Consider the following 24,413-nt stretch of genomic DNA (forward strand, 5'->3'; position numbering starts at 1 on the left):
CGCCTTTCCTTTCCACCGTTGTATGTACAGTACATGTGTGGGCGAGACACCCTCTTTCGCTCATGCGTCCAGATGGCTGCTTGGCCTGTTTGTCACGCTCGAATGGAAGCGAGAAGTATGACTTGGATATCCAGAGGCTGCTTCTCAGCGCGCTGATCGGAAATCCGGGGGGCGACCGGTCGAATCATCCGTACTGGTTGGGCGACTGATCAGGCTCCTGGCGTGAGAGAGCATGCAAGTTTCTGATCGGCCTGCCTGCTACAGGAGGTTATGCAACAAGCCGCGAGATGGAAAACCGCTTGTTGTGACCTGCCCGGCTTCCCATAACGTTATGATGCATGCGCGTTGTCTATTGGGTACGCAGGAATCAAATGACGCATGCAAAATTGACGGCCAATTAGTTAGAGAGGCAGTGAACATTAGATTCAAGGTGTATTTTGCTTGATTGGACTGCCTACCCGAAGCATATTCCATGCTCTTCTTGAGAGCGGAACCGATGGATCTGTGGTGCTGCATGTCTGACTGCCTTGTCTGACTGCGACCCTTGCAGTTCCATTTTGAGGGGGGGGGGGGGGGGGGGGGGAGGGGCGGCAGTCACACAGCAAGACACCGCAAAAAAAAAATACTAATGCCTCAAATATTTCTTTATGATCTGCCTCGCCGCGTCGCACAATTGGCGTGGCAGGAAAACGAACAATGCGGTACGGGGCCACGCTACCTATCACATTCATCTCGCAACCTGGCGGCAGGGTTGAATCAAGTTTAAAGCATCGGCGAGTTGCACCGGTATTGATGAAAGGAAGCACACCCCAGGATGCAACCCATGTCCGGGTGGGTGACATGGCGTCGCCCAACGCACTTTAACTGGAGATGGTTGGCACCCCCAAGATTGGCGTAAGGCGCTAGGCCAGCTGTGATTGTCCGGCCGGGAGCCAGGTATTGCTGCATGGAGCTGCAGCATGGGCCTTAGCGCCCCCCACGAGCCTGGGTTCGGTACCTACCTTACCTGACAATCCATACTCTCTTGTAGGGGGGGGGTCCCGTATAACTAGTTAAACACAGCTATCCGCGGGCAAGCCCGTAGCCTGTCGTGCACCGCCTGGCTTTGAGACGGGCGCTATTCCACTTTTCGATCCATCAAAAACAGGCCCACGCCCCCATCTTCTTTTATCGTCAGGTTGCTCTCTAACTGGCAAGGTGCCATCGGTTGTCAACAACATTAGAACTGCCTGGAAAGCCACAGATTGAGCGTCCTGAACGGAAGCACGGCCTGAAATAACTTATCATTGGGTCCGTTGCTAGCGCAGCTTCCCGCTTTCATCCCAGGCACCATCGGCACGTCAACCTCTCAAAGTTCCCCGCCCGCTACTGAGCCCCTCCTTCCCGGCCTGCCTCTTCAATCCGGGCCAAGTCTCTTTAACAAAACGGACTCCCATCTCCACATTCGACTCCGCCGGGATCTGTTCACCCACCTTCAAGAAAGGACGTTGAGACCGTCGAGAGAGGTGGAGCCGAGGTGTTGGTGCGCTGTTGTTGATAGCAACAGAGCCAAAGTTGCACTTCCGAAAGCTCGACTGATTCCCGACCTTGCGAACTACGGAACATAGATTCGCGAACCGACACGCGGCTTGCATGGTCGAGAGCTCCGGGCGGCATTGGCTAGGTCTGTGCCTCCGCTCTGTCTCTCGCCATTGCCTAGATGGAGCACCGCGTTCTCGAAGGCTGAGTGTTGGATGAAACTCTTCATTCGCGGTATCGTACTCGGCACCAACGACGACGACGAAGACAACAACAACAACATCTCGGGATGACGTTCTAACACGCATAGGGCAATGAAGAAACCGGCTTGATTTTGCACCGGGGCGCTATTGATTTTCCAGTCGCTCATTAATCTGATTTTCGATTCGCCATTTCGTCGCACGACGACTCTTCTTTCCCATTCGGCAGCCCCGTTCGCCGGCTTGATGACCGTCTTACGATGTTGCCCCTCCTCGTACAGATGCACCCAATGGTGCAGCCGCCGCTCGATTTCCTTGGATCTCATCAGGGCCGCCTGAAGCCGGGTTATCCACCACATCACCATCAGGGGTCCCATCATCTTTCACGGCAGTCACCTTCTCCGTACAGCTCGGACTCGACACCGCGTGCTGTAGCCATCCGCAATGCCCAACATGCACCAGAGCTGCAACGCATCACAACGTCTTGTACGCGGTTGCACGCCCATGACCAAGCCGAACACTCCCTTCGACGGAAAACCCCTAGCGGGACCATCGACAATGGGTACGACGGCTCGTTAGCTCACCTGGCCTCAGGTCCCCCGCCACCAAAGCACATGATTGTGCCTGGTTCATCCGAGATGTATCCAGCCTCCATTCTTCGTGAAGCACCTAACAACCAGGCTGCGGGCGGTATGCTTCAACAACCCTTAGCAGGTCCCTGGGCGTACTCGGCACCCGTACCCACAGCCAAGTTCAACCACAGTGTGGACGCTGCGAACGGCCGCGCCGGGCCGCCGAGAGGATGGGGGATGCCCACGCCGAACTCATCGCTGGATCCCAGTATAGGAGACCGCGTCAACCCTCTGCAGCCTGCGGCCCAGCACACCTACCATGCCGTTCCCGGAATGCAGCCAGTACTTGGGCAGGGGTATCAGCAGTCACTTTCGCAAACAGTGTACAGCCCCGGCGGCTATCAACAGCCTGCCGTCTGGAGGGATGGCAGTTTCGGCTACCAAACAATGATACCGCTTGCGAATAATTACCCCATGCAGAACTCCGTCGACGGCGCGTTCATGGCAGCTCAGACCCCCATCCCCCACGGATTGCCCAATGCCCCCGGATCGGGACAGGCACGGTACTTTGGCCCGTCCATGCGGGGTCACCCTCTCGACGATGGCTTCGCTCGTTATGGACCCGGCCACATGGCGCAGCATGTTGCACATGCTGGGCATAACCTCATGCCGATGATGCCTGGCACGGCACATCTCGCCAAGGGCGCCACCCTCGACGAGGTAGGCTCGCCGACTCGGTTCAAGGAGCGGGCGCTGCAGAGCGCCCACAAGGCATACAATGATCTCCTGATCCACCTCACACACACCAGAAAGGTACAAGATGGACGCTTCGTCTCAATGTCAAGACCAACCTCCAAGATGATGGTGTATCCGAAACCCTCGACCGCCCCCGCCGGCAGTGGAGGCCAGGCCCAGTCATTATCTGCCTTCTCGGACCCAGCAGCAAGTTACATGCAGCGGATGGCCCAAAATGAGGCAGCGGCGCGCATGTTTGCCCACGGCCACAATCCCCAGCGAGCATACGAGCTGAGCTCGCCTGTTCACAACGCCAAGGCTTCACTTGACATGTTATCTAATCTCTGCGAGCAAAGCGGCTGGAAGTGGATTGATGGAATGTTATTGGGAGGGTGCCTTCACTACGGCTTGGAGCGCTACGAAGAGGCGATGGAGTGGTTCAGACGGATTGTCAGCCTTGAACCCAGGTACGTACCCGCCGCATGTTGTCTGGTACTGCAGCTCACTGACCACTACACCAGCCATGTTGAAGCCATCTCCAACATGGCCGCGACCCTATACTGCCTGAACAGGCTTGAGGAAGCGGAGCAGCACTGGTGGAAAGCCGTCAAGTTACGCCCGAGCTACCTGGAAGCGGTGGAGCATCTCGTCAGTCTCCTATGCTCTCTTCAGAGGAATGCGGCAGCAGTGAAGGCGATCGAGTTCGTCCAGCGGTCTTTGAGAATATCGGAATCAGACATCTCCCGGGACCAGGCCAGCGAGACTGCCGGCGAGGCGGAGATCGCTTCCCCGGTGACGCTGGCCGAGTCAGATCCGGACTCTTACGTCTTGGATGCCGATAGCATCGACAGCCCAGAACAGCGATTTGTCGCCATGACCGAGGACCGGAAGTTGCCCGGGTTCGGCTCCAGTGGCTACCGCATCCCGGGAAGCGAGAACGGCCGCATGGTCTTGCTTATTCACGCCAAGGGGAACATGTTGTACTCCCTGAAGGACGTCGACCGCGCGTCCGAGGCGTTCGAGGAGGTTGTGATGATCAGTGCTGGGAATCATCCGCAGGGCATCAAAGGCCTCATCAAGAGGATACAAGCCGTCTTGGCGCCCGTGGATCCCCGATCGGGACAACGCCTGACCTCTACCCAGGAGGACCTATCCGCCCCGCTGCTACTTCCCCCGGACAAAGCAAAGCTTACGGCACAGGTTGTCTTCGCCTCCACCCGCGGCCAGTTGCCCGGGCTTCAGTACGTGCCCGAGGGGGCTCACAAGAGATCCGTAGTGGCAACGACGAGCAACTCCCTGCTGTCTCTGGCGAAGATCTATCAAGACGCCATGTCGAACAGCGGGCCGTCCTCTGGAATCATCCGCCATCCCGCCGGCGTCGGGGACATCCTGTCCCTGTACTACCTATCCCTGTCACTGCAGGAGAGCCCGTCAACGGCCAACAATGTAGGAATCCTCCTCGCTGGTGTTCAACAGACCGCACCGGCGCAGTATCTTTCTCCCTCCGATATGAGCCTTGCCGCGAGCGTTCCTGGAATCGTCCCCGGTAGTGGGCTAGCGCTTGCACTTGCCTATTACCAGTACGGCCTCACACTGGACCCGAAGCATGTCCACCTCCACACCAACTTGGGCAGCCTCTTGAAGGACATTGGCCAACTGGACATGGCCATCTCAATGTACGAGCAGGCCGTCGCCTGCGACGGGACCTTCGACATCGCCCTGACGAACCTCGCCAACGCAGTCAAGGACAGGGGACGGGTTAGCGACGCCATCAAATACTACCAGCGCGCCGTTGCCGCAAATCCGGATTTCGCGGAGGCCGTTTGCGGTTTATCGACCGCACTCAACTCGGTCTGCGACTGGAGGGGTCGCGGTGGCGTCCTGCTTGCGGGCGGTAAATACGACCGGTGGCATGTGGACGAGAAAGGCATGCTCCTCGACGGAAAAACTCAGGGTCAGGGCAGCGGATTGATGAAGCGCGTGGTGGACATCGTGCGACGCCAGCTGAAGGAATCCTCGACATGGGGCTGTGGAGTTCTGCAGGAGCAGTCGATCCGTCTGCTGGCCGCCGAACTGAGAGATGCAGGGGCCAGTGTCACGGATCCGTCCCTCGACCTGGAGGCCGAGCTCCGAAAATGGGCTGGTTTGCCAGGTGAGGGATATCGGGTTCTCCGCCTCATCGAACGCTCCACGGTCGCCGCCATGCGCTGTTGGTATCAGGATAAACACATCAAGGGCACCCCGTCACCTACGGGGTATCGCCGGCCGAAGCCCCCGGCCAGCCTTTCAGTCCCGTCAGCACCGACGGTTTTGCCCTTCCATACCTTCACTTGCCCCTTGCCAGCGAAAGATGTCCGAAAGATTTCTCAGCGAAACGCGCTGAGGATATCGTTCTCGACGCTCCGGTCACCGTGGATCCCAGCGGTCGTTTACGAACCTCCTGATCCGCCGAACCCGCATTTGAATGTCGGATACGTCTCCTCCGACTTCAATAACCACCCGCTGGCACATCTGTGAGTCCCCTTCCCAATCCCTTTTGAGACAAACCTGTGGTTTATCCTGTGACTCTAACCGCCCCAGGATGCAATCCGTATTTGGCATGCACAATCCGAAACGTGTCAAGGCCTTTTGTTACGCCACGACGGCGAGCGATGGGTCTATTCATCGCCAGCAAATTGAGCGCGAGGCGCCGGTTTTCCGGGATGTGAGCACCTATTCCCCGGACCGGCTGGTTCAGCAGATTGTCCAAGATAAGATTCACATTTTGGTCAATCTCAATGGCTACACTCGCGGAGCGCGTAACGAGATCTTCGCCGCCCGTCCGGCTCCGATTCAAATGTCGTTTATGGGTTTCGCCGGTACGTTGGGTGCCGAGTGGTGTGACTACCTCTTGGCTGATTCGACGGCTATCCCGCCATCGGCACTTCGTCCTCACCGGAGCAACCTGACGTTGGAGGATGTCTTCCGCGACGAGGTTGACGCCGAGGCCGAGGATTGGATCTATTCGGAAAACATCATCTTCTGCCGTGACACGTTCTTCTGCTGCGATCATGCGCAGTCGGCTGACGGCCACGACGAGCGGAATTTGACGTGGGATGAGGAGCAACGGAGACGGTGGAAGATGCGGAAGGACTTGTTCCCCAACCTCCCGGACGACGCCATTCTACTGGGTAACTTCAACCAGCTCTACAAGGTATGTCTGTGGCAACCATGGACGAGCACGATTCCGCTCCTGGCTGACACTGGTCAGATTGACCCAACAACGTTCCGATCCTGGTTGCGCATCCTCGCGGCCGCGCCCAAGGCATACCTCTGGCTCCTCCGCTTCCCCGAGCTCGGTGAGACGCACCTCCGGCGCACCGCACGCGACTGGGGCGGCGAGGGCGTCGCCAGCCGCATCATCTTCACCGACGTGGCGCCCAAGCTGCAGCACATCTCCCGGGCACGTGTCTGCGACCTGTTTCTCGACACGCCCGAGTGCAACGCGCACACGACGGCGGCCGACATCCTGTGGTCCAACACGCCGCTGCTGACGCTGCCGCGCTACGAGTACAAGATGTGCTCGCGCATGGCGGCGTCAATCCTCAAGGGCGCGCTGCCCAAGGGCGAGGCTGGCGAGCAGGCCGCGCACGAGCTCATTGCGCGGGACGAGGCCGAATACGAGGAGTTTGCGGTGAGGCTCGCCAATGGCATGACATATCGGCCGCGCGGCGGGGAGTATAGAGAGGCGGTGGGGCGGCTAGCGGAGCTGAGGAAGCTGCTGTTTGACGCTAAGTGGACCTGTGCGCTTTTCGACACGCGGCGCTGGGTTCGGGATCTGGAGGAGGCGTATGAGATCGCCTGGGGCCGGTGGGAGAGAGGCGAGGGTGGTGATATATATCTCTGACGAGGGCTGGTCAAGGTGTATGGTGCATGCAATCTGCTTTGGCTTGATTGGCTTTAGCTTTCAGTGCCCATTCATGAGACCAGAGAGGAGGAGTGTGTGTGGATGAGAATGGTGTTCATGCGTTATGTTTTATTAACTTTTTTTTTTTTTTTTCGGGTACTGTGTCTCATGGGGAGAGGGCCGGCGTGTCCTCACGGCCGGACACAGTGGAGGCTACATTTTTAGACCTTGGTTTGTTTGCTGGCTATGGTAGCGTTGATTTCGGCTGTTGTTTATATCTCCTCTTTGTCTTGGGGGTTCTTTTTTTTTTCACGAGGAAGATCTGATTTACTCCTCGAGGGGTCATGGGGTGGGAAGCCCAGTCAAGCGAGAGCTATTGTCTGGGACATTACTTCTTGCACCCTCTTAGATCACTATGGTTTTCGGCTCTGCTCATTCTCAGTCCAGTAGGGCTGCATGTGCATGGCGTTATTGGTGTTGTCTTGAGGGCAGGGAAATGGGACACCTTGCGGTCAGGAGAGGGTATATGGTCTGCTTCCTATTTGCTTGGGAAAAGGAAAGGTTTTACGTTTGAGCGGTACATGCATTGATGACACGGCATTGATGGGCACGGTGCTTCTTCTCTTCTTTTGTCTCTTTTGGCTCGGTTGCCTTTGATGAAGATGTACATATACAACTTCTACTGGCTAGGAGGACGAGGGAGGGGTCTGGTCTTTGTCAGCGAGCAAAGGGGGGATGGATGATATGGATGAATGGGAACGGCACGGCGCGGCACGGCACTGGGGATAGATACCTACCTGGTTTTGTTATCGATGCTCGCCTCTCTCTCTGTTTCGGCGGCTTTTTCTGTTGTCTTCTTTCTCCTTCTCCTCCTCCTCCTCCTCCTCCTCCTCCTGCTGCTGCTGCTGCTGCTGCTGCTCGGCGTCGTTCGTCGTGAAAGTTGTCGGATGGGTACTGCTGGAATTTGTGCCATCTCTTCACCTTGATGTGCACGGCAGGATGGAAGGAAAAGTGGTCGGTATGTTTCTGGTCTCGCAGCAGGGACGGTGGCTGCCGATGGGCTCAGGACCAGTATTGTCGACTAAGGAGTATTCCCTGCCACGAAGGAAAGCTGACAGGGAGAAGGGGGAAGATGGGAGTTGGCGTTGAACCGTGGAGGGGGGAGACTCAAAAAAGGCTAACGGCATACAAGCAGTTCGAGACACCACTTGGCCATTTGGCCACAAAGAGGGCTCATCTCGACATTAATACGGTGTGTTACCCGAAGCCGGGATGGTGTTGGCTAAAGACTACGCTGCTCACTCATGGATCATAGATGCTGGTGCTTACTCCAAAACACCGCTCAAGAGCAACTGGCGATAATGCCTAGCGAGCTCCCTCTCTCCATCTCCGCCTTGGACCACGTAGTGAAGAGGGGCGTTATCGAAGGCAGGACTCGAGACACGAATTCAAGCACCACCGATCAAGCACAGCCGGACATCACGGGGACGATAGCATTCCTGCCTCCACGTCGCACTATCGAGGGTAACTGGTTCCCTTTACCCCCTCTCCCATCCAACCCCGCTCCCTCCCCTTGCGCTTCCCAACCCAAAGAGGACTATCCAGTCGAGAGGAGAGGGTTCGGTGTTCTGACAGCCCGGTCACCTGTCTATACTGCATTTATCGTATGATTTACCACGTGCTGTCTGTGAATCCGTATACACAAGGTGATGTGATCCGTACAGTACATACGCTCCGTGACATATACATCGGACATGGCGAACCCGAAACATCTGTGTGAGGACGAGAGGAGGTTACAGAGCTGGTGTTCTGTTTTGTGACGGGACCAGGGAGGAGGTGCATGACAGTACTCGGGCTGACGTCAAGAGTGACGGGCAACCTGCTTGTCGAGTAAAGACGGGCAGAGACAAGGCGAAGGCAAGGACCCGCGGCGCCCGCGCGCTTGGACAAGCGTCATCGTAGGTATGTACTGTACATACATACGACAAAAAAAGGACCGACGCTCGGTGAGGTGGACTGCCGAACAGTTTATTCAAGTCTTTACTTGAAAAGCTAGTTGGTAAAGGGCACAGCATACGGTATAAGCAATACGCCCCTCTTCAAGTCCGAAAGGTCCATCTGCCAGTCTCTCTCTCTCTCTGTCTCTCTCTCTGTCTCTCTCTCTCTCTGTCTCTCTCTCTCTCTGTCTCTCTCTCTCTCTGTCTCTCTCTCTCTCTGTCTCTCTCTCTCTCTGTCTCTCCGTGTACCCCCGGACCGAGAACAACGGATGAGACCATTGTATGCCCGACTGTCCGCGCTGTAGGGTCTTAATGCGGCGGCGGTGTGGTGCGGTGGCCGTATCTGAGAATATAACGTTACACTGCTCATAACTACTAGTGTGACTGCGTAAGGGTTAGTTAGTTCGGGGATTAGGATTCCCAAAAACAGGCCGTCGGCGCGCTGATCGCATCCCGCAGACCGCGCGCCAAGTCGGGCAGCTTGGCAGGCATCTTCTGTCGACTTTCTCTGTATGTAGTGTAGTGACATACATTACACACTCGGCAGCACAGTATATATACATTACATAGTGTACTACTACTTCGTACTGGCAAGGGAAACCGATGAACGACGGCATAGTGTAGCGAGATCCTGCCCTTAAGACCCTCGCGACCTCTAACCGACCTGAGACATGCATCATGCATCTCTTCTGTCATGGCGTGTCCCGTTACGATTGTCTATGTTTGTACGTCCGTACACTACGTACAGTACCTTGTCTGCCTTGGCGTTTTGTGCAGTTACTCCGTAGTTCACTCCGAACGGAGGGCGGGGGAAGGGGGCAAAGGTTCAAGCCAAAATAACACGGCGTGCCTTGGTTTGCATTACAATGGAAAGTGCGATACCACTCCACTACGTATATGCATATACCTACACTACTACCTAGTACCTACTACGTGCGGCATGTGACCAAATTGAACTGGCGGTGGTGGTGCGGAGTCGTGCTTCCCCTGTTGCTATGGACCAAAACTACCCGAGTTTTGAAGCGGAAAGCCGCAGAGAGCGAGTTCGACGTAGCGCCAGAATAGGCAGGTAGGTATATATATCGCAGCAAAGAGGTAAGGAGGTATGTACTATATTTACATGTAGTATCTTGTCTCTCTTTACTAAGTTTATAGTATTTTTTCTTTTTTTTTCTTTTTTACGAGCGAGTCACTGACAAGCATCGCTCCAAACACGCCCGATAACTAATATCCGCGCACACTCGACGGTTGGTTGACTTTATAAAGGGGATGGTGGTAGTATTCTGCGTGCGTGTGTTGATACTTTACGTACGCACTACCTGAACTACGGAGTATATTGCGTTGTTTTGTAATCGAGTTAACCAAAACTACTTGCCGATCGCCCAAGGAGCAAACATATGACGAACCCGCCCAGCCCAATCGTCCGCCCGTTTCAGGTGGGGGTGGGTGATATGCCTCTGAGCGACCCTGACCCGTCGCTGGTAGGCCCGATACGCGAAGAAAGCCGTTTGTGGCCCAGATCGCCGGGTCAGGGTTGGTTTTTTCAGCGCCCCGTTCCCTCGTCCGCTAGCGCCCCCTCGTATGCGCAGTGCTGCATGCTCTGATTGGTGGGTGGCAGCGAACCAACCTCTTGTTTTCTTCTCCGCTGGCGAGCTTTTTCCTGTTCTGTCAGCTGCCGAACCCCCCCGAAGAAGATGAACGCTGGATAATCCCGAGTTTTCGATCAGCTGTGACGCGGCGATGCTGGGGCATTTCTACACTATTCTCAAGGCATCATCGTCACAGCACAGCACAGCACAGCACAGCACAAAATGCCCCAACGCGCCCTTCCGAGACCATGCAAACCTGCTATGTATGTACCGGTTCCGAGTGCTTTAAAGTACGCGGGCGGCTCACTCTGCCAGCCGGGCTCACCACACAACTCGAGTTGACCGTCGAGAAGGCACTCCATATAACTAAGTAGTTATACGTAGTGTAAATGGGGGCTGAACCCGAGGGGCCGAAATTTGTTGGCCTCGCTGGGAGAACAGAATCGGGCAAGAATGGGAGACGATGGGGATGATGGGGATGGGTGTGGTGGGTCGGTATGGGAGCGGGCAGGGGTCAATCGGCCCAACGGTCATCCGCGCGCGTTGCTGTCTGGCTCCGGGCCGGGGCGCTATCGGCGCGCTATCGACGAAAACGGCGTCAGGAAGGTGGGGAAACGGGGGCACCGTTGACGCCCCCGCGGCACATGGCGACGGGGATGTCCCTGCTGACAGAACGTAGTCTACTTACTGTGTACAGTAACGACATACATAACACTACACATTGGTAGGGTGGAGACGGGCCCCCTTGTCCGGCGCAGCTCAGCATTCAGCACTCCCCCTTATCGTAATCCGACCAACAACAGGTCGCGCAGAGGAAAATGCTTCCGGGCTGCTCTCTAGGGCACGGCAGAACATGGCCTACTAGCGTTACCAGCCGTCTTACAGCTTCTATGTTCTTGTCTCGAAAGGCGCGACGAACAGCCTGGTAGCTAGCGCCTTTCTCGTAGCGTCGCAGGGCTGATCGGCGGGATCCACAGCACCGTGGAACGGAACGAGATGGTGGTCGGCCGTGAGAGGCGCTGCTGAACCCGATGTTCCCGCTAAATGTAAAACTCGCCGGGGTCGGGACAACTCTGGGTAAGCAAGCAGGAGTCTCATTTTCGCCCTGAAAACAGGACCCTACATATAACTATTAGTACTCCGTACCTAATCCGTACACTAACTACTTACTATGTACTGCATACGAAGACTGATGTAGCGGTCCTCGGTACCAAGTATGCAGTTGTATATGTATGTACATATGTATGTACAATACATACAAGTCTGTATGCACTCTGTGTATGTACGGACTACACTAAACAGCATACCGTGGGTCATTGTGCAAGGGGAGCTGGCACGATGGATGCGGCCCCCTGGTGTAACTATGTATCCATCTTGCTAGACTGCTCCGGAGAAGGGTTTCCAAACGGCCGGGGGTGGTGGTGTGTTGGCGTGCGTAGTACGAAGTAACTACGCAGTTAGCAGCGTAGTAATTCGTCCCCCGTCGGTGCGGTACGGATCCGCGCACATTCATTGCTCGAGACCCCGGAGTTGGAAAATAAGGGAGAGCAAGCCTCGATCAAAATCATGAGTCCCCTCTTAATTTAGCGCTCGAAGGTTGACGAAACTAACACGCGATGATGTAAGCTTCCGACGGGACTTGCCGCAGAGTCTGCTGATCGGCTGGCCCTGCCTTGAAACCTCTTTTTGACAATCTCGCGGCCGGACGATCGTCCTTTTCTCGCCGCGATTTTGGTGCGGCTGGCGTCCAGCTGTGTGGTCGGCTCCTCAATCCGGCTAAATACTGTAGAAATATCCTGGGTACCCTCGATGTACGTTAGTTATCCGGATCGGATCTCTGTCAACTGGATCCACGAGTGTGGAATCCTCGTGCAGACCTCGTGCAGATCCCTCTTCATTGACCGCAGATTGGCGCCAGCCCTTTTTACAGAAGTTCTCTGACGGCGCTCCTATTTCGTCATGGTGCAATCCTCCGCTCCGTGAGCACTCCGGGTTTTGCCTCACCGCGGGAAACGGTCTCGGTCGTCATCCTGGAGACTCGAATAACCATTTGCCTCGATTAATTATTCCCCAACGCAACGGTGCGGGGCCTGTAGAGTGAGGGGCATGGGAACGGGCTCCGAGGCGCAAAGGTGGCTTCCTCTTCTCAGGTGCCAAACGCTCGGGGAAATTAAAAGCAAATGTTTCAGTCCTCCTAGCCAACAAGAGCGTTGTTGTGTGGAGTTCCATCTGGTTAACTAGTAGCGTAGTAATGGTGCGACCCCACAGACAGTCTCGCAACTTTTGCTCTGCCGGGTTAACAAAAGACCAACAAACGTGTCTTCTGTCGCAATCGTGGGATCGACGTCGAGCTTGGGCCGCACAGACGGTATCATAAAGTGCAGGATGCCGTGTGTTTGCGAGGTCGCCGACCTGGTAGTTCCCGAGGTTGCATTGGTAAAGTCGTCGCCACCCCGCGTTGCTTCCACGGGGATGTCTGGACGGTTTCGACCCTCCGCTGGTGTAAATTACCGCGCGCCCGCCTTGGGAACGCCGTAACGCGGATAGTGCGGCGTGGCTTGGGACGGATCGCTGCTGTTCCGGGATACTGGAGGCAGGGGGCGATGACGGCTTGGTGGGCATGACTGGTGGGCCTGGCCCGCTGGGTTTCCAGTCGCGCCTGCGAGCTGCTTCCCCCTTGCCGGGAACACCGCTGCATCGGCGCTGCGGACTGTGGGCGGGACTGGCGGACTCTCGCCATCCAGACCCTACGATTCGCTGAGCCTGCGGGGCGGTCTTGTTCATCGTGACCGTTATTCAGCTCGCCCCGGCTGGCCGGCACGTCCGGGAGCGTGGGACGGGAGTTTGCCGTCTTGCCGCCTGCAGAAGAGGGAAGAGGGAAGAGGGAAGAGGGAATTTCTGACGAAAGCGGAGGAATCGACGACGTAAAACTTGCATTCTGAAGTACAGTGTCGGCCATCCTTGTTTGATTTGTTCACTCCGCAGCAGGCTTGATTGCGTCTCAGTTTTTTTTTTTTGAGCGCTCGCTGAACCCGAACGCAGGCGTTACCCGATCCGCCAATTCGGCGCCGACGCGGTGTTACGGGCCATGGTCGTGCCGATGTGGCGGGAAGGACGACAGAAGCACTTCAACGCTTCGCAGGTAACAGCGATCCTCCTCTCCAGGACTCTGATCGTTGTCGATTCTGGGTGCCGTGTCCTGCTTGTGTAGGCATTCTGGAAGCTAGATTGCGTGCAGAGAAGGCGGCAGGGGAAACGTGCGCGACAACCAGAGTCGAATCGACACGCTTCTGTGTTATCTGCCGGATCTAGTATATAGTAGCGCGGTTAAACGGACGACGGAATGAGCGGACAAAAAGGGCCCGACGAGGAGCCGGGAGACATCTCACCCTAGCGTGCTTGCGGCAATAAAACTTTGATCGCTGGCTTTTTGGCCGAACCCTTTTACAAGGCCAGAACGGAAGAATTTACCCAACCCAAGATGGGCAGGCACATCCCACAGAGTCGCTTCCACGCATGGGGAACACCATTTTCTCCTTGGAGCCTGAGGATGCGCGGCAACAGCTCGCTATTATTCCCACTAGTACTGGGCAGGTGCTAGGTCCCCGGTTATTACTTAGTATATATAATACAGAGCCATACAAAATCGTAATCAATCCTCTTTGCCGTAACACTCCCGACTCGGCCATTCGTTGGTCGGCCGGTCATCCACAACCCCCAACAAGGTAGGATTATATATATATACATTTACAACGAAGGGAAGCATTACTGTAGAGACTGTCGAGGGCTTGTGTGATGAGCACAGCAGGGAAAGGATGGGAGACTCCGTCAGCGGAAGTAACCGAAAAGAGAGAGATAAGCGAGAAAAGCAAAGAAAAGCAGAAACTGGGTATCTCGAAACTGAGCAGTAAACCGACCCGATATAATAATGCCTTGTGTTGCGCCCGCCGTGGCGAGGTATTCGTTTGGAGTCCGCCAAAAAAAAAAAAACGCCAAATTGCGTGAAACCGTGTACACTGTCTTGGGGTTCCGGGAGAGAGGGAGGGTGAGAAAGGGAAGAACGATCAAGACAGCAGCCACTTCAGTTGAGGAGAAACGAGAGGGATCCTTTGTCCGCCTTCCCGCTCTCGCTCTCATACCCGTGGTGCCCCTGAGAGGAGTAGCCGGTGCTTGGCCTCCGCCCCTTGGTCGGATACGGTTCCCAGCGGGAAGAGAAACTCGGGGCCCGGCCGACGGGCGTGGTCGGCGCCGTGGTGGCGTAGCGGCTCCGGGGCGAGTAGCTGCTGCTGGCGGCCGGCTGCATGACGTCGGACGAGCGGCGGACCGGGCCGGGCCCGAAGCCGAAGCCGAGGCCGAGGGCGGGAGGGGGCGGGAGGCAGTTGTTTGCTGTCGGCGGGGTGGGCGGCGCATATTGCAGAGGGGGGAGCGACAAGCTCGTGGGCGAGCACGAGGCGGACGCCGGCTGCGAGATGCTCCAAGACGAGCCGCTGTCTGATACGAGGGACGGCGGCCTCTCGGAGTCGTAGGAGCGAGCCGGGGAGGAGCGAGCGCGGGCAGCGTCCAAAGGAAGTTCGAGCGGCACCGGAGGCAAGATCCCCCGTCGCTCGGAAAGCGCGGCAACCCCCATCGACGGCGAGAGGTCCTGAGGATACTGATACTGTTGCTGCTGATGAAACTGCTGCTGTTGATGCTGTTGATACTGCGGCTGCGGCTGCGGCTGCGGCTGCGGTTGCAGCTGCTGATGGTGGTGGTGCTGCTGGTGGGCGTGCTGCTGTTCTTGGCTCGCCTCCTGTCTCTTGGACGTCTCCTTGCGCTTGGCCCCGTTCCACCAGTTCTTGATCTGGTTGTCGCTGCGGTTGGTGCCCAGGTTCCTGGCGATCTGTGCCCACCTTTGCCCGCACTCGCTGACCATCTTCATGATCTGCCGACCCTCTTCGTCCGAGATGGGCGTACGGTTAAGACCAGGCTTGAGGTGTTGTGTGTACCGCTCCCGGCACTGTTTCGCCGACCGGATGCCCATCCCCCCTGCGATGCGAGTCCAGTTCGGCCCATATGCGGCGTGTAGTTCCAGAAGGAGGAGATCCTCCTTCCCCTCCCAGTTCCGCTTGTTGAGAGACTGTTCCGATAACATGGGTGCTGCTGTGCGCTCGTTGGAGGAGAACCTCTTCTCCGTTTAGGAAGTGTAGTGGAGAGCCGGGGTTGAGGATGTGTCTGCGAGGCTCGACACAGGGAAAGAGATGATGTTGGTAACGAGGAGGTTACGGGGGATGAAAGGGTTGGTGGTGGAAGCCCCAATATAGCACGGGGTGATTGATGGAGATCTCAGACGTAACCGGTAGGCTGGACAGAGTCGAGGAGTTGGAAGGGGGTGGGGTGGGGTGGTGCGCTGGGGGTCATATACACCAAGCAAGCCGCATGGTGTGGGGAGGACAATTGCAGACCAAGGCGCTTCGTGCCCAGGCGATCGGCTACCGGGGTCGACGCTCCGGGGGGGGACCACCTAGCAACTTGCCCAGGTCGTTGGGCTAATGCGGAATGAAAGCTGTGGGCCTATCCGCAGCAGTCAGGGTAGTTCCAGACAAAGCACCTCTGGGCTGTGGCAGCATGTTGCTACCCTCCCCTCCCCCCCCCCCCCGAATGAACCGGTTGAATACCTGTAACGTTAACTAACGGTAACGATCTGTAACAAATGTACTTTTGCACCCACGCCATGCACGGAGTCTATTCCGAACATCCCACGGATGCCGCCCCAAGCCCAGGCCTCCCTCCCAAACATGGACTGTACAGTAGTGTACTGTGTACATACATACCTGAACATCTGTCCGTCGGATCGGCAGTCCAAATGCAAAGGACTCCCCGGCCGAAGGCGGAAGGGCGGCGACAATGGCACAATGACGCAAAAGATTCTTTCCAGGGCTTTGCAGAGTTCCCTCTGGTAAGCTGTCTCCGTTTGTTTGCGAGTATTGTATTTTCGTGCTTTCGTCGTTGACAATGAGTAAATGACGGTCGAACCCTCCCTGAAAAGGGCGGCCTTGCCGATCCGTAAATTTTGCGCGGTTCCTGCTGGGGAGAAGTGCGTATCACCGCTTCGCTCATCGAATCCCAACTTTCCATTTTGTTTGTTGCATCGGTTGATGGGGCCCGCGACTGGCTATGCTGTCGACAATATGGACCTCGAACAGCATGGTGCGAGTGTGCCAAGCAGTGGTGCACGTATGCGCGAAGATGGATCATACTTTACACCCTTGAGCCACGGGCATGGCGGGAATGGTTCGCAGTGTAGACCTAGCGCCGGCAATTACAGCAACCAAAACCACCCTGACGATGGCACGCAGAGCGCCCTCGCTTCTGGACGGGCACTTTCAGAACGATCTCGAGTGTCTCGTGCTAGCCACGAGCTGATCTCCTAACCCATGTCGTAGCAGCTATATGTCAAGTGTTATAGCCAGGGCTGCTGCCTGACAACCCCCAAGCAGGGGCACCAAGACGGCAACGACAAGCGAAACACGCTGTCGGGTCGAGTGTCTCTGGGTCTATCCGGTCAATTGGTCCACCCGGCTTGCTTTTTTTATCGTTCTCGTATTGACTTGCGGTGTCGGTGACAGTGTTCAGCTCTCAGCTTTTCGTCTGCAGCGGAGTCCTCATCTTGCAAAAACGGGCCAGCCGAGATGGCGGGGAGAGGCGAACTTGAAACAGACACCCTGCTTGATTGCCGTCAGAAGACGAAAAAGTAACGTGCTCTGGGGTGTCTGTCCTCCTGCGACGGCTTTCGCGCAAAAAGTCGTCCCAGGCCAACTACGTGTGAGCAGAGCTGCTAGGAACGGGGTTTCCGTCCAAAGGCTTCCTTTCTGCGTGCCAGATCTTAAAAGAGGGACCCAGCGAGCCGGTCCGTGCTGATCCTTGCGGGTGGCTTCAATGACCCATCCACTTGGGTTCGCAGCCGCTGAATGCACGTTCCGGGGTCCGTCGACTCCCAACGGCGCTTAGCTTCCTTTCGTACCCTGTACGGACGTACATACAGTACGCAGCCTGTGTACGGATTACTGCGCCCACTATATGTTCTAGTCAGAATTGCGTTGCGCTATACCAGATCAAACCAGACACACAGTCAATGTTTGCAGATAACGTTGCAACTCCTGCGCTTCGTGAGCGGGCCGGGAGAGGTGGTCATGGCGAGTTTCTGAATTCTCCAAAACGGGCGGGCGATCGCTCTCGGTCATTGAACGCCGCCCGACATGGAAAACGGGCAAGTTTTTCGTGAATTTGTGAACATACGGATGTTTGGAGGGTTTTTTTCGATCTACAGGTTGTACTGCACAGAAATGCATGTCTCATGCACAGTTAACTGGTCATACAATCAACCCAAGGCACTTTGCAAGTAAGGGAGGAACAGTCATTGCTAGTTTCTCATTAGAACCACACAAACACGAAGGTCCTGCCTTCTCGAGGAGGGACTGCCTCACGCACAGGAAGGAGCCAGGGACCGTGCATCGGTCTCATTCTGTGTCCGCCAAGAATAAATAACTATCTCTTCCCCGGTTTCAGGTTTTGTCCGCGAACCCCAACAACCAAATCTACGATCCGGTCAGCTGAGCTCTCGATGCAACAAAAGGGTAATAATCCGTCCTTCATACTCTGCATGCCCCCATGCCCCAGTGCCAATCCAACTCGCAGACCCCCCCGCCTTCAGGCCCTTGTCGACTTGTGGCCACTCTTCTCACATCCCGGTCTTCCCAGATCGGAGGAAGCAGCACATCATCTCCAAATTGAAACGAGCCTGATGGAGAGATGTCCTGCACTGTATGTACATGGTACACACGAAGCCGAGCAGGCCCGCGCAAAATATCTGCAAAACTCTCAACTTTCATTCGACCCGTGCAGCTGGCCTGCATGATCGTCCCGTTTTCCTCGGGGATTGTATTCGCCAACCGTACTGTCAAGGCTGCTTCTCCCCCTTTCCCGACCTCTTTCGTGGACTGCATTCGAGTCCAGCGAAATCGCAGCGACAATTGACGGTTCAGGCGTACGAATGGCTGCGGGTAGCCGTTGACCACTAGGCTCGCTCCATGCCGCTTCTCCGACTAATAACCGTTGATGGCGTCAAAAAAAAAAATACACCCCCCCCCCCCCCCCAAGGAAGCGTAACCTGTCCAGCAGGTCCTGGGCAGTGGCATCCGAGACCCCCCAGAAGGGAGGCTGCTTGGTGAAACAGCTACTACCAGGAAAGGCAAGCCTCGTTAGTTGGGGGTGCCAACCGCTCGGGCACCACATGTGGCTGAAGCCCGAATCGGCGACCTGGGACCGGGAAGAGACAGGATCCACCCTGTTAGCGTTGACGCAAATAACCGTCGTCACACAGCGCCGGCACGGGGGCATCCAACCACACGGAGAAGATCTTCAATGGCGCTCCTGCCCGCCCGACTTGGCCGCGAAACCCGGTGTATAGCGCAGCGGGGCCATTGTTGTGGGAGGTAGCTGTGCATGTCCCGTGTACACTACTGTAGTAGATAATGTAGGTACACACACTGGCTCCTCACGGGATTGTAGGGGGCATACCATTCCTGGGTCGGTAGCCGTTCCTGGGACGATCTAGCGAGCGATTCAGCTGGCTTCTGCGCGCCTCGGCATCCCAAAAGGGAAGTCCTTACTCTCTTGACCTTGCCTGAAGACGGGGCCGCCCCCGCTGGCTGCTCCAGCGCAATAACAGACCTCTTCGGAGTAAGTACGGATTACAGTCCTAACGCTGCTCCGTCAGTGTCTTTTCCATAGCGTACGAAGTACGGAGTACTGTACATACATACCTCCATACATACGCGGTACGTACCTCTGTACCCCTGGAAAGGCTACACTAGAGGAAGCCTCGAGTCTTGAGCGAATTTCCCCCTGTTTTTGCAAGTCTTCTCGGTGTTGAAGAAGTGGAAGGGAGATGCGATGCTACGTCCGGTTGTTTTCGGGTACCCCACTCAACACTCCTACGTACTTCGTACACCAGTGTGTACGGATTACTTGTGTAGAATCCATCCATTCAGTGCCGTGCACGAAGTACGGATTACCTGGTCATTGTTCAGCGAGGGTGTTCTCAGCTGAACCCTGCCGTCGGGGATTGGACAGCAGTGCATACAAAACACACAGTCTCTCTGTTACATGATCTCACCGTCATGCCGCTGATCACGCGCGTCGCATTCGTGAGGTGTTTGCACCCGGGCCAAGCAACGGCGTCAACGTCATGGAGTTAGTGTACGGGGGGGAAACAAGCGTCTGGCTAGGGACCTACACTACGCAATAAGTTACCAGTAAGGTAAAGTCGGGTCGCCCTGCCTTTAGTGTAATCCGGGTCTCCACCCGCGGCAAGCCACGATTAGACCAAATGCAGGCGCCAATACCGCCATGTCAACGGTCTTTCTTGCTGTCCCGGCCATTCCATTGGATCGACAGTCCGACGACTGACCCCTGTCCAGCTCAAAAAACCTACACTAGAGCCGCCTCGAGGGCGCGGGCTGCGGGTTGCCGACTGGCAAAGGAACTACCCGTTTTTTTTTTCCTCCCAACGGACACACAAAGGCCGGGACCAGAACAACACACACCGCAGCGGAGATAGGTGAGAAAAAGAGCATCCAGCCTCCCCAAGGCCGGGCTGTCTCCAGGCTGCCTCTGGATAAGGAAAGTGTTTTCAGTCTTCGTTCCCCGCGATCTTCTGAGGGGGAGGGAAGTGGTGCCCCGTTCGTTGTTTCCCCCCCCCCCCCCCCCAAAAAAAAAATTCTCTCCCTCCCCTCTCTTCGACCCTTGTGATAAATCACTTTGTATGTAAAAGTACTGTACGGATTACTCCGTAGACGTGCACTACTTAGCGTACGGCGGCCAGACTCCGGGCATCCAGGCTGATCGATCATCAGGGAAGAACGGACGTGCAGATCTCTTTGCTGGGGGGGGCGTGGAAAAAAAAAGAAAAGAAAAAGAAAAAGAAAAATCACCCCGGCACCATTCTCCCCGAGATCGTGACCGTTGAGCGTGCGCGTGAGACAGGGCCCTTCCCCTCTCTTTTCCCTCCTCCTCCACAATCCCCGTCTGGCTATGGGGGCAAAGACGATCCATTGGAGAGAGGGGGAAAGGAACCCAGCTGAGGGCCTCCGTCTGCCCCAACCCTTTTACCCTACCTCCCCTTTTTTTTCTTCGCTCTCTACTCTAGGTGTGAAAAAAAAGGGAAGGGAAACCCGGTGCCGGGGGGGGAAGGGGGGGGAGGAAAAAAAGGAATTGTGTGTCCTCGCCAGTTTCTTCCCCGAATGAGTGAGCAACAAAGATAGTTACCCCCGTCCCCCCCTTACAGGCACCCTGAAACTGTACTGCACTGTACTGTACTGTACAGTAGCCCATCAGGCAGTTGGTGAGCCGCCAGGAAGGTATCGTTTTTGGGAGGGGAGTTTGGTGGGCTCCCCGAAGCCTTCTGCTCTCGTCTAGCGTATTCATCAAGTACGATCTTGGTGCCGGTTGTGCCCCTTTAGGGGAGGCAGAGAGGAGGAGAAAAGGGGGGGGGGGGGGGGCTTACCCTCCTCCTCTTGCCGACGGCAGCTGAGGAACAGCCGCTGAGATTGCCGGCCCGTTGTGGTGGGCCCTCTCTCTGCCAAACCACCACCACCCCCTAACTCGGGGGAGCTCTCCCCCGGACAGCAGGGCAGTGTGGGTGCGTACGTACCTAATCCGTTCACTGCTCCCCTTCGCCGCCATCCTCCCTATCTCCCGGCGCTTGATGATCGAATGGGAGAGGGAGGGAAGAGAAGAGCGCCGTCCGGCGTCTCTGGACTCGAGGAGGCTCGGACCGTCCCTGTTAGGCTGGGGCTTCGAATCCGCACAGGGGTGGTGGTAGGTATGAGCTGTGACGTGGCTCATGCGGCTTTGGCTACCCTGCTGAGCAATTGTTGTTGTTGTTGTTGTTGTTTTTGTTGTTCCTGTTATATGTACGTCTGTATACCACGACGCCTCGTTCAGCTCCTCATGGCTCCCCAGTAGCAGTAACAGCAGCAGCAGGTGGCCAAGGTGTATATACACACATACACAACACACACACACACACACATATATATTCATGTACTTCCAAGACCGCGTAGGTAACTTGGCGTATCAGCCGCCGCCACCAAGCAAGCAAGGCAAGGCAGGCAAGCAAGATGGAACGGACCGGCCTTGTATGTCACGCTGAAAAGCGGCCAAGTGTCTCGCGGTCTGCCCACAGAGCTTGTTCATCCACGAAGGACCACCTCTCATCCCTTACGGTTCTGTCCTTCTTTGCTCTTACCTCTTGTCCCTCGCTTGACTATGTTCAGAGGACACATGTTTGACAAGTAGTGGCGAGCATGAGGCGAAGAACATTGATGATGACGCTGATGACAATGATGATGATGATGATGGAGATGATGATGATGATGTAGTACGCCATCTTCTGCGTTAACCAGGCACTGAACCCTCTATCCGTCTCGCCTTGCCGCGCTCCGCCCTTGGACTTTGCTTTTGCCCGGGCTTCTCGAACGGTAACAAAGGAGGATGCACACAAGACTAGTGCAGCGCGGTAGACGGAATTCACACACTAGTGCAAAATATCCCGTAGTGTACCGACGCTACTGGTGTAGTCTTCTTTTAGTTGTTTTATTTTATTTTTTTCTCCTCCCGAGCTTTTTTTTTCCCCCAAGGTCCTCAACACCCTCGCTCCCGCCTGCATGTCTCACTCACACCGTCCCTCACTTTCCCTACTTGAGAAAACGCGCTCGGGGCCGTCACGGTGGCTCCCCTCCCCCCCCCCCCCCCTTTTTTTTTCAACACCGATGGGTGTCTACCGTATACAGCTGTGCCAATTGGGAACATGCCATACCACCAAACCCGGATTACCCGACACTCCGCAGTGTGGAAGGTACGTGTATGTGTGTATGTACATCTCCGGGGGGAATTCATGTAGACGTGCGTTGGCCTCTAGGTGAGGTTTTTTTTTGGTTGGGAGGGTGGATTGGACGGTTAGACGGGGGAGAGGGAGCGGGTGAGACACGGCGAGGTCTCTGTCTCAGATGCGCACACATGCGAGAGAGCATGAGACGTGGATTTGTTACCGACGAGTCTGGTTCTGATTCCGGGGGGCGTCCCCCCGCTGAATAGAAGGGAATGAAGGGCTAAACGTGAACCCTTGTATGTAATCCGCACATACGGCAGAAGGCAAGATAAAAGGAGACCAGTGGAGAGATTTTAGGGAGAAGAGGGGGGGGGGGGAGGGGCGAGGGGGAGGGAATGAAGGAGGAGCTGGAGGGCGACAAAGACCGGCTTTTCCGGGCCCTCTTGATCTGAGGGCTACCTCGCTCTCGCTCTCGTCCAGCTTCACTGCAAGATCATAGTATATCGGTTGAGTTGTGCCATACGCTAAGCTCAAGGGACGTGTGTAGTTTAGTTTGTATGTGTCTAGGTGTACGTACGCACCATGGCCTCGGGTCCTAACACCAGTCTTTGCAAAACCGAGCTGGGTTGGGGGCTGAGAGGCAGCTGAGAGAACAGGGCTGCGTTCGTTGCTACCCTACTTGGCCGTGCTTCCTCGCCAATACTTGCCCGCTCTCTTTTGCTGGCTCCACGACAGCGCAAAGTTGAAGTGTAATAACTACCGCGGTTTCCAGACCTACATGCTTCGTGCAGAAAGCTTATTAGTTCGGGCAGAAACCGATTGTCTCTGGACAAAGAAAGGGGTCACCCGGAACACTGCCGAGCGCACCGTCGCCGATCCCAGTTCCCATCCGCCCCCCCGGTCATGACGGCCTCTGCATACTTGGCTTGGTGCAGAGGCGCTGCTCGAGTCCGACGGCAGCGGCAACGGTAGCGGTGGGCCTCCGAGTAGGGATCGGGCAGTCTGAATTATTAGCGCGGGATGAACGTTGAAAGTGTCTCACTTACACACACCCCCCTCCCTCTCCCTCGACAGGGTGACCTTGTTGAAAAACGTTGGAACCTCTTTCCACCCGATGCCGACTAACCGGGAGGTAGAGGGACACCTCCAACGCCCTCCCTAAGTGGCTACATACCCCTTGGGTCCTCCTTGGTACGACGCATCTGCACCTCCTTTGGTCGCCGCTTGTTCTCCCTCCTCTCCTCCGCCTTCTCTTCCCCCCCTGGCATAAACGAGTGTTCCTACGTTATGTACCGATGTACATACGTGACCGCGAACCCAACTTCTCTCCCGAGCCGAACTATCTACTTGTTCATACCAAATGGCGACACAGGAGCTCCGAGAGCGACGCTGGTGGCCGAATGTTGTTCACCTGTGGGCGGACTGAGCGGGTCTGCCAGGAGGGTTGACATTTCGTAGCAAACGCATGCACAGTACAGTACACATCCCCCTCCTCTGTGCAGGGCCCTTCCGAAAATTCTCTTCCTCTACACTCCATGCAAGACGTTATCCGCAGAGCGGTCTGGATCTCGGTTCTTGGTCGGTATGAGCTTGTAAACTCGCCGAGTACCGTTACATTACATGACGGCACAATACGGCGATGGTGTTTCCTTGTTTGTAGACGGAACGCGGACCTTGGATAGGCGCTTGGAAATGTGCTTCTTGCCGTCGTGCCCATTTCCGGCCCGCCATGGTCGGTTCTATATTGCTATCGACCGTAGTTAGTGTCCTGACCATTCCGGGCGCTGACAAATAACGTATTAAGCCTCCACAACATTCGTTTGTTCTTGACCGTGGTGATACCACACGGGGCAACGCATGGCAGTTCCCCGGTTGCGAGAACATGCTGGCCGCTCGCTGTGGTTGGGTAGGCGGGAAATTGGGTCTCAACCACTCCGCAGCTGAACCGGGCAGAGAGACGACCTCGACATCCTTGGCGTAGAGATGCCGGTTCGTGACTGCAAAGAGGCACGGTGCCTAATGGGGGGAACAAGCTGGTGACCGGTTC

At 56.1% G+C, this 24,413-nt stretch overlaps 4 protein-coding genes across 4 annotated transcripts; 1 reads left to right on the forward strand and 3 right to left on the reverse strand.

The window, feature by feature from the left end:
- Positions 1-2,008: 2,008 nt before the first annotated feature.
- Positions 2,009-6,911, forward strand: P884DRAFT_196427 (glycosyltransferase family 41 protein; the record flags this gene model as incomplete). The annotated part of the gene is made up of 4 exons (XM_069437981.1): positions 2,009-3,492; positions 3,547-5,538; positions 5,606-6,218; positions 6,276-6,911. The coding sequence occupies 4 exons, from the start codon at positions 2,009-2,011 to the stop codon at positions 6,909-6,911; spliced, it is 4,725 nt and encodes a 1,574-aa protein (XP_069299382.1).
- Positions 6,912-11,170: 4,259 nt separating this feature from the next.
- Positions 11,171-13,366, reverse strand: P884DRAFT_321989 (uncharacterized protein; the record flags this gene model as incomplete). Its single annotated transcript, XM_069445417.1, has 5 exons — positions 11,171-11,568; positions 12,205-12,417; positions 12,485-12,527; positions 12,814-12,973; positions 13,009-13,366. Coding segments are annotated over 4 exons (705 nt in total), but the record flags the coding sequence as incomplete, so codon positions are not given.
- Positions 13,367-14,456: 1,090 nt separating this feature from the next.
- P884DRAFT_257399 (uncharacterized protein) lies at positions 14,457-15,467 on the reverse strand. Its single transcript, XM_069441145.1, has one exon. It carries the CDS (start codon positions 15,413-15,415, stop codon positions 14,579-14,581), a length of 837 nt encoding a protein of 278 aa, XP_069299384.1. The 5' UTR covers positions 15,416-15,467; the 3' UTR covers positions 14,457-14,578.
- A 7,574-nt stretch (positions 15,468-23,041) lies between these two features.
- On the reverse strand, positions 23,042-23,817 carry P884DRAFT_268361 (uncharacterized protein; the record flags this gene model as incomplete). The annotated part of the gene is made up of 5 exons (XM_069442187.1): positions 23,042-23,122; positions 23,288-23,346; positions 23,413-23,487; positions 23,541-23,627; positions 23,724-23,817. The coding sequence occupies 5 exons, from the start codon at positions 23,815-23,817 to the stop codon at positions 23,042-23,044; spliced, it is 396 nt and encodes a 131-aa protein (XP_069299385.1).
- Positions 23,818-24,413: the final 596 nt, after the last annotated feature.

Source organism: Thermothelomyces heterothallicus (assembly GCF_042370625.1).
Source record: "Thermothelomyces heterothallicus CBS 202.75 unplaced genomic scaffold P884_scaffold_6, whole genome shotgun sequence".
Classification (NCBI taxonomy): Eukaryota; Fungi; Ascomycota; class Sordariomycetes; order Sordariales; family Chaetomiaceae; genus Thermothelomyces; species Thermothelomyces heterothallicus.